This window comes from Drosophila novamexicana, unplaced genomic scaffold, assembly GCF_003285875.2.
Source record: "Drosophila novamexicana strain 15010-1031.04,08,12 unplaced genomic scaffold, DnovRS2.1 tig00000308-arrow-arrow-pilon, whole genome shotgun sequence".
Classification (NCBI taxonomy): Eukaryota; Metazoa; Arthropoda; class Insecta; order Diptera; family Drosophilidae; genus Drosophila; species Drosophila novamexicana.
Window position 1 is genome coordinate 1,650,256 of NW_020824799.1, and position 18,311 is coordinate 1,668,566.

Genomic DNA, 18,311 nt, shown 5'->3' on the forward strand with positions numbered 1-18,311 from the left:
GTTGATAGCCTATAACTAACTTGGGCTAACAGAATTGAGCTATTGGGCTACCTATTGAGTTAGGTAATTAATAGGTAATAATGTATTTGACTGTAACTAAAAGTGTTTATATTTTAAGTGAATTCGATAAATAATTATTATTATTAAGTTTTGCTTTATTTTAATTTTTCTGTTATTATCAGGAACAACTTAAATTAAATTTATATGAGTATTTACAAACTACTTATTCTACTGGTAAGTCTAATATACCAATTTACAGTGGCGACTATAAGAACCGATCTGGGAGATCTATTGGGTGAGACCTTCGCAGTCTGCTCCGCGTTCGGAGTCCTCCAATTCTACGCCTATTCAGAAGACGCCTAGCCAGACGATTAGGATGATTTCTCAGTCGCGCTATATAATTTGCGGCCTGTATATTTATTACGTCTCCGACTTTGAACACTCCTAGGTCTTTTTCCAAATCGGAAGTTCTCATATATATATATTTTATAAATATTTCGGCTACTGCATATTTTAAAATTATTTAAAGACAAATATTGAAGTATGTTCTAGTTTCTAGATATTTCCCTTAAAAGTATGCTACAAAATCAGGACCTTTGATACCTTTATGGGGAAATTTTGTTTATTTTCTAATATAATTTTAAATTTAAGGTGTTAATAATTTGTTTAGTATTTGTTAGCCAAATGCATTCTGTGTCTGATCAAGTCAAACTTAAAAAGTTTCAGACATGTTGCGAATTTCTTACATTTTAAATAAGTTTGATTCATAAAATTGAGATATTCTCTATATAGTATAAAAATAAAATAATATTTACTCGTATATATATTCTATTTAAAAAGAAATCACATGATTTGTTTAAACATATCTGGACTATAATCAAATTAGCCATCATATAGGCGGACCTGATTGATTCAATTGTTAGGACTGATCACGAATATATATGTTGTTACTGTATATGGCTTAAATATGAGATCTATGTGCTGGTACATACTTAGTATTTGCTAACTTTTTAAACTTTCTCACACCCAATTCAGATATCATATTGACTTGTTGAACATATTTCACTCTCTTACAGGTCAATAACTGCGATCGCTTTGCTGAAAGCGTGATTTGCTTGAATTAAGTATCGGCTTTGAGGCCAAATACCAAATATCTTTGTGTGCATCGTTTGTTCGCACAAAGCGAGCCGACTGTAAGTAGAACTACGTTATAATGTCAGCCAAGAAGAAGCAGAATGGGATAAATAATTACAATATTCGCCTAATGACGGCAAAATGGAAGTCAAAGTTAATGAGTAAAAGTAAAATGGGTCTCAGAGCCCCAAATATCTAATCAAACGTAACCATCAAGATAAAACCTATTCATATGTAACCAATAGTAGGGCAAATATGTAGCCAAAAAATGTATGTAAACGTATTAGGTTAATAGCTGCTTAGGCAGTCTAATAAACAGCAATGCTTAGGTAGGCGACTAATGGTAATAGATCTAAGATAAACCATCGATTAACTAACACATGTAATGTGCCGAATCCTAACTCCGATCTCCGATTACAATGATTATGAAACCGTATCGTCGACTTCACTTTTTACACAACTGTTCTCCCAGCGAGAGTTCCACATTGGCATCGTCCGCTCTATCCGGGGCTTTTGGTCTGTTCGCCCATTCCAGCCAGCTAACTAAATTATCCGAGGCCTATTCAAAAGTGGTGTCCGACTTTTTGAAACGTGTGCGCGCCGGGAGATATGCAACTATTTTTGGCCAGGGTCCGGACCCTTGCCGTAACGCGATCTACGTGCCGTGCGTCATGCGGCTGTCGCCCCTCGCGTCGGTTGGGCGGGTGGTGGGTAACTTTGATGTTACACGTTGGGACTGCGTCCGCAAAAATTGCACGTGTATTTTTTTATCTACGGTTTACAGTTAAGCGCATGCTGCATGCCAGATATAATTGCAAGCTAAGTAAACAACATTTAAATGATTAAGTGCATGTTATTTTCCCTTTTTATTGTTTAAGAATAATTTTAAGCTTTTCTTATTGCTTACGCTCAAAGAAATGCTTTATTTTAGAAGCACAAGTTGATGAAGTTTATCGTGGAATGTGTATATTCATTCACAGAGTTAATCGAGAACATTTATATGCACATATTTTATATATACATATATCTATATATTATGCATTATATATACACTACAGCCCTTTTTGCAGTCGAAATGTTTTAGTTAGTTGTTGCTCCCAGCTAAAGTTTGGTGCTATATCCCAAGTCTGAGTCTGGTGCTTTCAGGCATAAAGAAGAGGCTTTATACCTTTTAGACAAGCGGACGGGTTTTTAAACCTGAATACATATTAATTAACTTATTTTTCAATCAGGTTTTCGAATCAAGGTAGTCGAAAAGATGAAACTACAGATACAAGTTTCTGGTTAAGCTTAAGTTAGACAGTTATATTTCAAAAAAGAAAGTAGAATATTTCTAGTAAATGTGCTCGAGCAGTTTTCATTTCAGATATGGCATATAGATGCCAACTAATAAACTAGCTTTTAATGACAGGGGCTATAATGGCCTTCGGCTAAGAGAAAGCTGCATTAACTAGCCTGGGATTTAAACCTGTTTATTCTTTGGAAAACATATTAGGCATACGACTGGATTTTCAAAAACTAGTTATACCCTGAACCCATTAAAAATGGGTATGAGGGTATATTGTATTTGTGCATAAGCCAAATGTATGTAACAGGCAGAAGGAAGCATCTCCGACCCCATATAGTATATATATTCTTGATCAGCATCAATAGCCGAGTCGATCTAGCCATGTTCGTCTGTCTGTCCGTCCGTCTGTCCGTCCGTCCGTATGTTTGAACGCAAGGATCTCAGAACCTATAAGAGCTAGAGACTTGAAATTTTAGATGTAGATGCTCCTAGTTCCCGCGCAGATCGACATTCCGATAATCGATAACTTACTCCGTTTCCAAGCAATCGATAAGAATCGATATCGATATCCTGTTTTTTGGGCAATTTTGGTAAATAATAAGAGCTAGAGTCACCAAACTTGACATATAGCTTCTAAAATAGAATATATATATATGCATTTGATGTTGGAAGAAGAGGGTTCAGGGTATCCCCTAGTCGGGAGCTCCCGACTAGAACCTCTTACTTGTCGTATATGCAACAGATCACTTGGAATCGGGTATTACCGCATTTAGCTGATGTATTATTACTCAAAATTCCTTAGCGAATAATCCTTATATCTTGCACTTTATGCATACTTTGCTTGATTTAAGACTTTTTCAAGTGTCAGCTTTATTTGGGCAGTTTTTTATCTGTCGTAATTTATATTCACCCACTTGATAGCCGCAGCTTTGTTTAGCAAACCCTTAACGCAAACCTTGTTAGCGCTTCTTGCTGTCAACAGCGTCCACCAAGAAATGCATATTTAGTCAAGTGTTAATAATGTGGTTGCCTTCCCTTGGGCAATCTAGCCAAAGCAGCCAGCCGAGCCCAACCCAACCGCCCACACACAACTGTTTGGCAAAGGTGCAAACGTGCGTTAAAGCAAAAGAAAGCACAAGAAACACACACACACACACACACACACACACACACACACACACACACACACACACACACACACACACACACACACACACAACACACACACACACACACACACACACACACACACACACACACACACACACACACACACACACACACACACACACACACACAAGGCAAACAAACAAAACAAAACACAGAGCGAGAGACAAACAAATGGCAGGCAGGACGATTGACACGAAGGATTTTTACCGAGGCAGGGGCAGGGGGTGGGGGGAATGAAAAGCAGAGAAAAAACTTGCCTGCGTCCGTTCTGCCAGGATTGGGTATTATAATTCGTGGACTTCTTCTGGCGCCTGTGGGAACGAGAAAAATAAATATAAGAAAATTAAAAAAATAAAAAAAATTAAGTATACAAAAAAAAAAAACAAGGAAAATGCATAACTAAACAGAGCAGATCTTACAAATAGAGCTTCCAGTTCGAGTTGGGGTCTGTCGGGGTTTATTTTGTTATTCAAAATGTTGTCTGAGATTCGCGACGTTTATTTATTTCCGCATTGCAGCGGCCTTTTCGCATTTTTCCTTTCATTTCAAGAATCATTTGACTCTGACGCCGTCTTGGCTTGCATTGTTATCATAAGGATTGGCATGGGGCAGCTTTCTTTTTTTTTTAGCTTAGGCCTGCATGAAGTTGATAATGAAGTTTTCTTGCCATGGATTTTTAATTTGCTGGCGCATAATTAGAATTGCAACTATTCCAGCTGAGTCTGTGGGGCTAATTTGCAGACAATAAACAAGTCGGCGGCAGTCAATGGAAAAGTATCTGGCAGATACTTTTCCCGGCGCGTCACGTAGTTTCAACGGCAATTGGCCAACAAGTTATTGCCTAGGTGAATTGACAGGCAGCACACTGAGCGCACTCGCACGGAAATTTCAATGACAATGGCCGGGGTCCAGCCACAGCCGGAGTCCGAGCCAACCAAGCGTGAGCCGAAGGTATCTTATGGATAGCCGCAGGACTCTGCGGATCCAACCCCCTCTGTGACACCACCCACTTAAAATTTATGTGTTAATTTTAAGATGCCCGCGACCCACAGAGTTTTTACTTTGAATTTTCTTCTCTTTTTTTTTTATTGCCTCGGACGGGCCAGCATTTTTCACAACAGCAGTTTTTTTTAGGGGTTGCTGAAGGATCTGGTCCAGGTGCTGCCAGGGTCAGCAGTTGGTGGTAATAAATGAGCTAATAATAAGTGAAATGTGCTTTTGAGTGACCCTAAACAATGGCTGCGGGTCGGAGGGGGCGAGCTGGGCGTGGCTCTCTAGAAATTGCTGTGAAATTGAGTTAAAAAAAAGTTCTCGGTGGGCAGCTGAAAAATGCGCAAAAGTGTCGCAAATTCCGTTGCTGACATGAAAAGATTTGTTTATAATTAATTTCTCTCGGGTTTTATTTTTTTTAAATTTTTTTTTACCGTTCCGAAACATGTGACGCGGTACGAAATTAATTACGTTAATACCTATGGCCAGATATTTTTTCCTTCGTTGAAAACAACGCGTAGCTCATGTAAAAATGTAGAAAGTATTTTTCGGGCTCTTGATTGTCCTTACTAAAGGGACCCAAAGGGGACCTGATCTGGTATCTGGCTTCTTGATAATTTCAAAAACTGAATTGTTGTTGAAACGAAATGTAAATATATTTGGGAGTTAGAAAATTCGGAATATTCAAATCAATTGAAGTTTTTATGAATGGCAAACATCATGACAATGTTGTGTGGAGAGCCTCGTTAGACTTTTATGACTCCGTCCATGTGGCAGGACCAAGGGGCAAATGGCAGCAGCAACAACAGGAAAAGCCGCAAACAAGCTCAACGCTGAAGTGTTGCGAGAAAAAAAAAATGCTAAAAACTGTAGCCGCATGTTGTAAATTCCAATCAATTTCGGTAGCTTCTGGAAGGTGAAGTGAGATGACGACGTCCACTCATTTGTCGGAAAATTGAGTAGACATGCATATCCGTACAACGGAAATGGTCAAGATGCAAAAGCAGCAGGCTTGTGTCCAGTCAGGCCCTCAATTAGAGTCCTTTCGCCTATTTTTTTTTTGTTTTGACTAAACTGAATCGCTTTTTGTGGCTTTGTCTTGGTGGCAGTGCTTGCAGCCTGTTTGGTTAACAAGATGAACTGACGGAGCTGCAGGCTATGGCTAAGGACAACGACATTGAGACAAGCGCCCGGCAAACAAACAAATAAACAACAGAAACAGCAACAGCAACAGCAACAGAAACAACATCAACAAAAGTTGTCTATGAGTCGCTTGTGTGTTGTTTTTTCTTTTGGCAACATTTGCGGCCTAATGGAATTTTTGGCGCTGCCTAACTGGCAAAAAATTGCTCAAGCAGCCGGGGAAAGTCCTTACTACATGTGTGGCACATGAGCTGCTGCTTCTGCTTCGCCTGCTGCTGCTGCTGCTTCGAATTGAAAATCGAAGTTAATATGCGCTGCAGACTGTGAAACAAATCATTTTCAAGTTGTTATACGAAATCGACACGTTTTTGCCATTTTATATTTATTATGAGCATTTTCGACTTTTTCAGCTGCTGCAGATGTGGCAGGACATAAGCAAAGCGATGGGGGAGCCAGGCATAAAAGCTAATAATTTGAGGATATTTCATGTGTGTATAGGCGCGGGCAGCATAAGAAATTGCCACGCATTAGAAGAGGGTCAACTATATAAGCATTAGTCTAGTTGGTATTAATTTTATAATTTCTCATTCGTCTTCGGAGAAGACTCCATTTCGAAGCCTATTCAGTTATAATGTAGCTGCTCGTACTAAAATACTGCTATGCAGCTTATAAGCTGAAGATACAAAATTGGACGCCTTGTAGCCAGGCGGGAGATGGGCTCGCCAAAGCTCAACAAGGTACTCGAGTATGTTAAACAGGACACGCAAACAAAATTCGTTAAGGCAAGCTATTTTAGCAGGACGCGCACAAAATAGCATGTACAACACATTATGCTTATGCCAGCCACTAGGCTGCAGGCAGGATCCGGGCTGTGATCCTGGGCGATGGCAGCACATAAAATTAGCAGGCACGTGAGAGCAACGCGACGCTGTGCTTGATGGCCTGCCTCATTATCATAACGTTTTCTGCGAACGTTGGCAGTTTTCGAAATTTCCTATTGGACGGGGACGAGATGTACATATGTGTGCGTGTGTGCGTGTGATGCGCTATTGTGTATATGTATGTGTATGATGTGATTTATATATGAAATTGTAGCTCACCAGCTATTGGCATTTGGTGGGCCATTCGGATTGTGGTGCCTTTGTTGTTGCTGGCCACCTGTGTGGCATCTCTTGCGCTCCTGCAAGGCGGCAGCCGCATCGATGCCCGAAGCTGTAGCCGACATCGCTTCGGTGCCGGCAGTTGTTGTTGTCCCTGTTGTTGTTGTTGTTGCTGCTGCAGCAGAAGCACCGGCAACAGAAGCAGCTGCAGCAGCAGCAGCAGCAGCAGCTGTTGTGGCTGGTCCCCGACGTTCATGCATTACAAAACTTAATAATATATGTACACTTTGTATGCATAAATATGAACTTAATTCATTATTAAGGCAGCGCCTATCACGTTTGCTGGCCGCAGTTCACAAATTCAAGTTGCCAGTGGCAGGACATTTTTGTACTCTTTGTTGTTGTTTGAAACCGCGTTTTAGCTTAGCACCTGAAGTTGCAGCATTTTCGGGCGCTTTTCACTTTTGTAATTCTTTGTTACTTTTGTTAATATTAATAGCAAAACACACGTAAACACATAAACTTAATCGAATTATGCACAATAGAACTCTTATTTTTATATTGCATGTGAGATTAAGACAGCTGTACGCAGAGTTGCATGCGGGACAGTGCTGCCACCCGATATCAAAATTGGGCGCGCAAAAGTACAGATTTTGAATGATGTCTGCATGTAATCAATATTGTGGCATGTTTTGAGTTTATGCAAATGTGGCTGGCTGCCTACTGCCTACTGCGTACTGCTTATCCCCAGAGATTTCCATTTGTTTTATCATTTTGTTTTGTCGCAACTTTTATTTGCACTGACAAAATCGTTACGTCTGCCTGCCTTGATTTTTCGTTCGGGTGTCATTTGTTATCGTTGTAGTTGTTGTTGTTGTTGTTGTTGTTGGGCGGTGGAGACGCACTTGAAGATTTCCATAATTATATGCATCAGATGGCGGCAGGTGGTTGGAGCGGATGCCGAAGACGTTGTGCAAAGCTCAAAACAATAACGCAAAGAAAACAAAGCAATACAATAAAATGAAAATTGCGCGAGTGTGTATTTTTGTAATTTTTATGGTAGACTAAACCTGTGCCAAGTGTAAATATTGACAGTTTTTAAAAGAGAATAAATAATAAAGCGAAAATGCAACTGAAAAGAAAATGCGTAAATTAATTTCTTTTGTTTACTGAGGGTGTGTCTCTCTGCTGGGTGGTCGATTTTGTGGGTTGTTTCATTCCAGATCGTACCAAAGGTAAGCAGCAGTTTATTTGTGCAAGTTGAACAACCTTGCGGAATGACATGCGTTTTCGGCAGCCGACGATCACAAGGGGATGTAGCTCAGATGGTAGAGCGCTCGCTTAGCATGTGAGAGGTACGGGGATCGATGCCCCGCATCTCCAACACGATCAGTTTTTTTAGTATATCGTTTTAAAATCAATTTTGAACTATTTTTAAAATAACGAACTAATAAAAATAAATAAGCCAATACCAAAATAATATATATGTATTTTGTTTTTTCGTGCCAGGAAAAACTAAGAATATAAATCTATTTAATATAAAATATCAAAAATTCAACTTGATATTTGAAGCATCTTATTGTATACATTTTAGGCAAAAATATTTTTTTTTCGATTTCCAATTTAGGGTTTTTTTTTATTAAGTTATTAACAGTTTGGATGAGTTATTTAGGTAAATACATTAAGCTATTGTTATTTTTTTTCCTACTTTCCCACGCAACCCTCAGAACAAGCTGTTTATATGACGGCATTTTATTAATTTTCAAGATATCTTGGTCAATTTTATAGCATTAAAATGAAGGTGCAATTTGACCGTTTCTTTTCCCTGTGATAAATGTTTTAGGAACGTATACACAACAAAAAGTTTTTAACTAGCAGACACAGAGAGCACAGACATTTTTTTTATATAGGTAACAGATATTTGATTTAAAATACAATTTAAAAAATTACTTTTAATGGAGATGCGGGGCATCGATCCCCGTACCTCTCACATGCTAAGCGAGCGCTCTACCATCTGAGCTACATCCCCGACGGAAAACCGGACAGCTTAGTGGTCAATAAGCGATAAAAGTGCAATTTAAGCGGTTTAAAAATAGATTGGTATGCAAATACCACCGTGGTTAATGGTAATGGCAGTTGAGTCCAATGAAAAACGTTTTTAAACAAGTTAGGAAAGTTAACTTTGGTGACGTATAAAATACCCTAACAGTCATTAACCAGAAGTAAGACCTAGTGATATCACCTTAACCAGTTGCTCACTTTTAAAGCTATTATTATATAGTATTAATTCTGCTAAGCTGGGTAAGTGGTGAATTTTTCATTAACAACGGATGAACAACAATTCAATTTGGATTGTGGGCATACATATGATATGATGTTTGGTGTAACTTTTGTTATGGTATAAATATTTTTGTGGTTAAATATTTTCTGACCAGTTTTTTCGGAAAAATCTGTTGTCTAAAGTATAATTAAGCATTATAGAATGGTCATTCCAATATCAGAAGATGTCATCTAAAGTGAGTAACACAGTTAGCGAGATAATAATAGTATCTTCTGTTAGGGTAAACGAGGCACAAAATGGTTCAAGCAAATTTCGATAGTGCGCTCAGCGATAAAATATTCATGATCAGACGATTTTATTATGCAAGAAATGTCAGCAAAGTAGTTTTTGACAAAGCTATCCGGCTTACTGAATAACAAAGAAACGTAAGTTAAACAACAAAAACTGGTTTGTATAAACATTTTTTACTATCCCACATGATAGATCGAGTAATTATCATCATGCTTTATCAGTATACAGATATTGTTAAAAGATAGCATAGACGATGAGAGATAATACTGACTAATTTGTACAACAATTTTCGTACAAATAATAAAATAGTACGTCGGGCTCAACCGGGATTTGAACCCGGGACCTCTCGCACCCAAAGCGAGAATCATACCCCTAGACCATTGAGCCTCATGTACTTAAGATCGCCAGGTAGTGCTTATCATCTTGGAGCTATCTAAATTAGCCCACAAATCTAAAATATCTATTTATTATGCACCCAACCAGTTTTAGTTTTTTAAAAATGCATGACCCTTTCCGAAAATACAAGGTTAAATGCATAAAATAACACATAAATCAATGTAAGACATTCTGTTGCCTTAAAAAAGACTGTTATTTCGCACATTTTCAACTGGGGATGTAGCTCAGATGGTAGAGCGCTCGCTTAGCATGTGAGAGGTACGGGGATCGATGCCCCGCATCTCCAACTTTGGTAATATGACTTTTTTGTTTAATTATTTTCCTTTTTGTGTAATTAACTGCGGCTGTGCACATAATTTCCAGTTTAATGCACTCGAAATGGACGGCAATTATTTGCATTAGCGTTTTGTGGTCGGCCCGTAAATAAATGAATAGCAAAGGGGTGGTAAATTCTCAGAGAGTTGGTGCATATAAATACTTTTTTGTGTATAATCTTAAAAGGGAGGTGTAGATAAAAGCACAAAAGAAATAATCTCATATAGATAAATTGGGCAGGTATATTTTTATTTCATACCAAATTTTTATGTCTATTGTCTACATTTTCTTGAAAATAGAATTTAATGCTTTCTGTGATTGCAAAAAGTAAATAACTGATAAATGATAATGCAAAGTGGTTCACAGATTGTTGATACCATTCGATACGATATATAAGAATTTATCTACAGTCCCACAGCTATTTGCCTCGGCCAGCAGCCCAATGGGAAACACCCGAACCCAGCTAGACATTCGGAGTCCGCAACCTGCTCAAATATTTAATTATTCATAACTTTAAACAATCACAGCGACGTCAGCGTCATGGCATATAACCCCAGGGCTACCCCAGACCTAGCCCACCCAGCCAAAATACCTTTTACGTCTCAACAAACACAACATACAATACATGGGATCCATCCACCAACCTCCGGGTGCTTCGGGTTCTACCTCCGTCGGCTGCCTGGTAATAACATTGTCGTAAAATCATGTTTGGCTTATCGTTATCCCAGCTGGGGAGCCAAGCCCAGGACGCGGCAGCCCCGGGATGCCAGGACGCCAGGATGCGAGTCGCGCGCGCTGCATTTAAATGCCGCTGAAAATGGCGTGAATTATAGTGGCGTAGGTTAAATGCCTTTAGACAGGCACATAAACTACGACAAGAAGTGAGGAGAGGAACCCTTTCGCTTTTGACAAGACTCCGGCTTATTCGGATAGATTTCAAAAATGTTGAATCTACGTAAAAGTTTTGCTGTCGTCTGCTTTTAATTTTTGTAAAATTATTTGCATTCGCATACGCAACTGACAAACAAAGTTTACCGCTTGTCCTGCTCCTGGCTGCTGTTGCTCCTGTGTCCTGTCCTGTGGCGCAGTCCTGGCATTGCCTGACGCCTGCTCGCCTGTTTTCTTGTAATTATCGCTTTTGTTTGTTAGTTGAACTTTTGCCAGGTCTGCCCGCCGGCCAACATACAAAATAAGCGCGGCAAAATTACTAAACAATATTTGCCGGGCGGGACTTGCGTTCTCAAGATGCTGTTGCTGCCGCAAAGTAGGCAACATATTGTCCTTGTCGCTGTCGTAATTTTCTAATTGGCCAAAGTTGCTGCCAAGTTTTCCTTGCTAACCAACCAACAAGATTTGTGCTTAGTTTCGGTTGCTAATTCAATTTTAATGCTTGATTTCATATTAATTGAAAAATAAATTTCCTCCCTCCTCCCGCCAAAGGGTTGAATGCATGCATATGCACATTTAAGGGTAAAGGAAACCAGTTAAGGATGGGTAATGCATATTTAGCATCTTTTGAATAATATACATATTAAGATGTTGTTCAGTGAAAGTTGAGTTTTTTACACAATTTTCATGGAATAAATTACAAAAGACATGTAATTTAATCAATAAAATAAAGGCTTTTTATACATTACCTTTCTATGCGATTCTTATAAATTCAAGTAAGGCGTAAGGCTTCTTATGCTTTGACTGTAAGCTGTGTTGTAAATAATCCAGTTTACTATATTATACCTCTTTACAGCTTTTACATTTTGCGACTATTAATAGGGCTAATCCTTAACCTTCGCTTGGCTTTGGCCTTTCGGGCAATTATTTGTTATGTGCGCAACGTTTATTAAACTAATAATTTACGTGGACACACATTGTCGTTAAAAACAATTTCATGTGCACAGCACACACACAAAAAGTCTGAGATTTATAAGCTGTCAGCAGTCTAGGGAAACCATTCGACCCACCAAAACCGAGTCATAAACATATTTGGAGCGATAAAAAGGTCAGCCCCCTCCTCCTCCCAGCCCCCAAAGCCAAGTGACCGCTGCTATGCTCTATGCCCCGTTCTAAGCTGTAAGTAAACTTATTGAATGTCTTAAGTTTTTTACATCTTCTGCATGAGGCCCGTTTCCCGCTTGGCCTGCCTGCTGCTTGTTTTCATTTCATTTTTATGACAACGTTTAGAAATTGTTGTAGATATTTTGGTGGAGCGGCTGCTGTTTGTCTTTCCTTTGGCTGCTTTTGGCCACATTTAGCGCGGCCCCCCGCCGTATTGACATTTGATCTTTATTTGGGCATGGTCTGCGCCCCTATGCGAGCACTCGTGTGTTGACTGTGTCGCTTTGTTTGTCTGCAGGCATCTTTTTATGACTCGAGTGTGTTTGCCTTTTGGCTTTGTGCTTGCCATAAAGAAAGCACAAAAAATGGCATACAAGTCTAAGAAATCAAATATGAGGTCATCTGTTATGAACGCGCGCTCAACTGGCTTAAGAAGCCTTTAAGCAAATACAGCTTGCGATTTCCTTCTTTGAATTCTATGTTTCTGGTGACAATCAAATTTGTTTGATTTTCAAATGTATATGTATGCATATATATTTTGTTTTCAGATACAAAGTTGACTTAAAAGTTGAGCATTTTCTTTCTAAGCTCTTTAAAACCTTGCTGTGCCTTTGGCAAATTCTTTTGAACTTTAAACTTAAGTATTTTATTTCCCAGAGAGTCATTTAGGGAAATCCACATTTAAACAGTTTTGTAAACAGTTTGAAGCTTTAAGCCAAAATAAACTGAAGTGTTATCAGTATATCAGTTAGTCAGGACAAACAGTTGTTATATAGAGATTATATGTATATATTAATTTTATAGTTATTATATTTCATAGTTAATAGTTAATGATTGTTAATATTATTATTGTTATTTTAATTATAATTATTATGATATTCTTTTAGTTATTTCTAAAAAAAAAGCCAATATTGTATACATTTCTCAGTATTATTGCGAGAAAAGTTTTTAAATGAAGATATTCTTAAGAGTTCAGGTAAGCCTTGTTTTGCTTTGGAAAACTAGATAGCTAACTAAAAAGCAACCCAAACACACAGAAGACATCTTAATCAAATCAGAGCAGCTAAATGGCTAGAGTTACCCTCATAAATATGTCAATTAATGGCACGCCCAGGCAAAGGCTGTGCTGGTCTCTTATCTGAATGAAGACATAAACGCCGTGATATCAATTTATGTCAACGTAAATGGGACTGACTGTGAGACTGGGGCTGGTCCCTGTTTAATATATGCACAGCCACTTGACTGCCCGGGAACATGTGTCAGCGAATCTTAAGTGGAGCTTATGAAACTATTAAAAGGCACAGACAAGAACAGCACATGTCCCTGCCTAGTGTCCCTTACAACGACAACAAAGCAAACAAATAGACAAGAGTCGCCCACACATGCTGCTGGAGCGGGGGTAATTAGTTTACTACACGCTCGAGGCGTTTCCGTTGCGAGGACGGAGGCGAGAACGAGGATGAGGACGAGGCTGCCCGCTGCCCGCTGCCCGCTGCCCGCACAACATTCCTTTGCCGTTATGAATAATTCAGTCTCGGGCAAAAACTTTGACCAGCTGGCTAAAGGTTGAGACAACCGCAAGAAGGCAGCCGCAAGTCGAAGTAGATGCGGCACGGATTTCATTTCTGTCGAGCAATAATCATTGTGGAGCTCTTAAACGCAGATTACTCATACGCACGGTTGCCGGCGAGCATTCATTATTTAGCTGCAAAGTCTGACAGCTCAATAAAAGGAATGTTGCTTAATGTTAATTGCCTTTGTACCGCAACGTAATTTGCATAATTTTCTTTAAACAATAAAAATCTAATTTGGCTGTCTCGCATTTGCCATGGCGCTTACGTATATAATTTCTTGTTAAATTCATAATTGTTAATTTTGTTGTGGCCACTTTTGACTTTCTCTTTTCTTTGCCGCTCCGCTGTGGGCTTAACTTTAATTAAGAGACAAGTTTATTTTCTGGCGACAGTCTTTCAAGGGTTGTTCGGCATTTCCCGTCAGGGTGAAAAGATGACAAGAGAACTTCTGTTGCGGTCAGCAAGATGACAATTAACGAAAAGAGCAAACGGGATTAGTCAGAAATTTACTAAATATTATTTTATTTTCGAATCACATGTGTTGTTGGTCTGCTTGCGATAACTATAAAGGATTACTTTGTCGAGATCTCTTTGGAGCCTAACTTTCCACAAGATGTTTCGTTGATGCATTTTTGTTACATTACTTATGCATAATTTAATCAATTTTCGACTTTCCTAAAACTCTTCAAAGCTATTTGAAAATGTTTTAATATAATTTCTTATGCTCGGAATTTTTTGAATATGGGTAAAAAGGGTATAATGCCTTAAGGCAAATATATCTAATAGGCATCTAGCATATACTTATATTCTTAATCAGCATCAACAGCCATCAAGCCATGTCCATCAGTCTGTCCGTCCGTCTGTTCGTATGCATGCATGCGTCGATCTCAGAACCTAGAAGAGCTAGAGACTTGAACTTTATACCGTAGGTTCTTTCCCAGTACAAGCCACGGATAATCGATAACTGGTCTCGTTTCCAAGCAATCGATAAAAATCGATATCGAAATCCTGTTTTTTGAGCAAATCTTTTAGGTTTTAAGAGCTAGAATTACCGGAATTGGCTTGTATCTTGTAAAATAGTATATAAAGATCAAGTGTCTTTCATTTTATAGCTCCCGCCTCCACCCAATAGCCAATATTCTATAGCACAATAAGATCTACTGCTGAACATGTTATCAAGATCGGTTAAGCAATAGAGAAGTTATAAACGTGGCAAGTCACGTGGCTGCAAGAGTTTCTGTACATATGTGAACACAAACACAAAAATAGAATTGCAATTGCGATTGTATCGTTTACCATGCTCTGGTATATAGGTGCTACTATTTTTGTTCAGTTTTGGGGAATTATTCGTAATTTTATTGGATTCATTTAAAATGATTATGTGTATAATATTCTTGCTTCAAATAATCGAACTAAATTATATTCTATGTAGCATAGTTGGAATAAAACTTAACTCCCAGTTAGATTTATCTGGGAAATTAATTGAGATAATGCTAATCAATAAGAATAATAATATATTTTGTAACCCAGCGTATACTAGCAATGGAATGCCAATATGATTAGGTACTGAACACCTTAATTACGCAACTCTGGAATAATTCCATCTTCCCACTCCACACGCGTCTACGCGGCAACCAGATTTGGGCAAGAATTATTTTTGCACACAACACTTAAAATGAATGGTTTACTATTTGCACAACAGCTGTGCAACATTTGGTCATTCAGCTGCCAAATTTGACAACTCAAAAAAGGTAGGCAAACCATTTCGGAGCTCCACCTGCCCCCACGGCAAACATGGGCAATTGGAATGTTGGTAAACACAAACCTTTTGTAACTCACTCGCGACAGTTTCCAGTTTCCCCAGTTGACAATGCGGAGTTCCATATCCATTGTCCTGCCGCAGGACTGTGCTGTGACATATGAGTCGAATATGTAGCAAATTCAATATTTGCCAACAATTTTGCAGCTTTTCTTGTCCTATTTTTTTGGCAACGCTTTTTCTTATTTTTTTTTTTTTTACAACCATAACATACAACAACAATAACCGCTGTGCATGGAAAATACTGTGTAAAACAAATAAAAGTTAAAAGCATTTGATGCAACACACAAAGAAGATATAGAAGAAACAATACAAAGACAGACTGAACTTTATCTACTCTGATATGTTCTACATAAATCTGCTTAATTAAATATATTTCTTATAATTTAATCGAGCGATGTGGAAGATTTGATTTTTATTTAAAATATATTTTCTTACTAATTGAATGATATAAATAATAATTCATAACTTATTTTTATTTCTTCATAAATAATATTAGCCTTATAGTTATAGTAATACTAAACAGAAAATATAAAACTTAAAGAAAATGTATATTTCTTAGTTGTTTGTGTTTATTAAAATTGAAATGGGTAAATTTTGATATTTATTAATGTTTGGAAATAGATTTAATTTAAAAAATAGAAGTGCCCTAAATGTTTGCCAAAATGTAATATATATATTTTTTTGATTTTTAAAACTATAATTACAGAGATTTTGTAGTTAATATATATGTATATATTATATAAATCTCATTTATAAAAGGAATTATTACAGACATCAGGCCTAAGTCAATTTCTTAAGATACATTATTAGTTTTAGTATATATATGAGTGCTAACAAATCCTACCAGAAAGCAAATGTAGCCAGGCACTTATGAAAGGTATCTCACCCATACTTTCGCAACGGTTGGTAAGCAAATGTGTTGCCTGCTTTTTGGGGGGCCGCATTTCCGGTCTCATTTGGCCGCAGGGCAACTCTGAAACTGACCGGGCAGGATGTTTGTGCGTCTGTCCTTCGCTCGCCTGTTAACGTGTGCTTTGTTTAACGAATCGTGCAAATGCGGGTGGAATCGGAATGCCTGCCGCGGCGCGATGGGCAGTTTATTTTTGCACATTTTTGTGCATTTATTTGATTGCGTTGAGTATTTTATTTTTCAATAAACACGCATAAAGCGAATACAAAAAAAAAAGGAGAAGAATGAAAGGAAACTGGCGCCGCTCATTAAATTTTGATTGTTTCTTGGTCATAAAAATCACAGCAAAAGTTTTAGCAATCACACAAGTCGCGACCAACTACGGCAACAACAAACAACAACAAATTATGTTGATGGCCACATAATAGCCAGGGCCAAGCCCCTGGCTAGAGGTCCCCGCCGCCGCCCACCGCCGCCCACCGCCCACCGCCCACGTCTAAACAGCAGAAAAACTGACTCGTGACTGGCTGAAATCGCTTCAGGCATTTGGCAAAAATGATGATAATTAGCCGAAAAACCGCCAGCCAGCCAGGCAGCGACAAAAAGTAAAAGTCAAATCAAAAACTAAACAAAAGTGCCGAGGAAATTGCCCGTCTACTGGTTGGAGGCAGTGCCAGTCATGTCCCAATGTGAAAATTAACTTGTAAACGCTTACAGCCTGCCAGAGTAGGGGCGAGGGGCGGCGGAAAGCTACCCACACCGGCAGCAGGAGCAACACCTACCGTGACCAGGAGGCGTCTCCGGGGACGCTCGGCTAACGATTTACAATCAAGCGAAGCGCCAGCGTCAAAATAAAAACTTTTTGCATTTTATTTCGACTTTTGATATTTGCGCAGATTTCTTGCTCGCTACTTTCGAGTGCGATTAAATTTGTTTTAATGGTTTTTGTTCTCTCTGGGTGGTGTGTGGGTGGGGGGCGTGAGCTCGACCGAGGTGTGGGTGCAACGCTTAAAGTTTGTTTTTTAATGGCCGCACTTTTGGTGGAGTACTGCGGTTGCGGCGGCTTTCTAATTGCCGCCACGCAAACAAGCCATTTAAGGGCGTTAAAGTCTTTGGGAAAAGGATTTTGGCAAATCGAACGAATTTCTCTTCAAAGTATTCTGATTTATTTATCTAACATTAAGTTACAAGTTGCTCAACTGGTTTAGATTAATGCAAATAACTTACCTTTTCGAGAAACTTTAAAGAATAACAATTATTGTTTGATGAACTTAAGAAGCGTGAGCTTTTAAAAATTATAATTTAACGTAGTATATGTTTTAAGCTAATTAAACATGTGAGCTCTCTTCCTCAACCCTGCATGCTGTAGAATCTACTTTATTTTCCGATATGTTTTCCACTCGTTTTGTAATCACGTGAAGGGATTCCGCGAGCTATCAACAGTTTCATAGCTCGATCGTATCCCTGCTTGGAAGTTCTGGAAAACAATTCCGATCCAGCAGCGAGTAACAGAGAAGATCGACACATGATAAATGTCGAAAATCTAACCATGTCCGTTTCCCCATCTGTGTCAGCTAGAGACTGGAAATTCTGAATACTTACTCTACTATAGCATACGCAGATCGAGTATATCATTTTCAATGACAGTAATCATCAATGACAATAAAAATCGAGTTTTGGTTCATATGTCATGGCATATTACATACAAGTTTAACCATTCCATTACCCATTGCCTCCTAAATTGTAAGGAATCTTATTTTTATAAGTAAAGCCCCGCAGGCCGTCTGGTGATCCATTTGGAAAGAGACCTAGGCCAAATCTGGGACGAATAAACATACAGGCTAT

At 38.6% G+C, this 18,311-nt stretch overlaps 1 protein-coding gene and 4 non-coding genes across 5 annotated transcripts in view; 2 read left to right on the forward strand and 3 right to left on the reverse strand.

Annotated features, from left to right (window-relative positions):
- LOC115759650 overlaps positions 1 to 7,010 on the reverse strand; it is a 28,386-nt gene extending 21,376 nt beyond the window's left edge. Inside the window, exons 1-2 of the mRNA XM_030700638.1 lie at positions 6,826 to 7,010; positions 3,778 to 3,903 (exon numbers count right to left, since the gene is read on the reverse strand). Of these exons, the coding sequence (XP_030556498.1) occupies positions 3,778 to 3,903; positions 6,826 to 6,950 (251 nt within the window). The 5' untranslated portion in view covers positions 6,951 to 7,010. The remainder of the gene's footprint in view (positions 1 to 3,777; positions 3,904 to 6,825) is intronic.
- A 1,125-nt stretch (positions 7,011 to 8,135) lies between these two features.
- Trnaa-agc lies at positions 8,136 to 8,208 on the forward strand. The gene has a single exon. It is a non-coding gene; the product is annotated as a tRNA-Ala (tRNA).
- Positions 8,209 to 8,781: 573 nt separating this feature from the next.
- Positions 8,782 to 8,854, reverse strand: Trnaa-agc. The gene has a single exon. It is a non-coding gene; the product is annotated as a tRNA-Ala (tRNA).
- Positions 8,855 to 9,712: 858 nt separating this feature from the next.
- On the reverse strand, positions 9,713 to 9,784 carry Trnap-ugg. The gene has a single exon. It is a non-coding gene; the product is annotated as a tRNA-Pro (tRNA).
- Positions 9,785 to 10,006: 222 nt separating this feature from the next.
- Positions 10,007 to 10,079, forward strand: Trnaa-agc. The gene has a single exon. It is a non-coding gene; the product is annotated as a tRNA-Ala (tRNA).
- Positions 10,080 to 18,311: the final 8,232 nt, after the last annotated feature.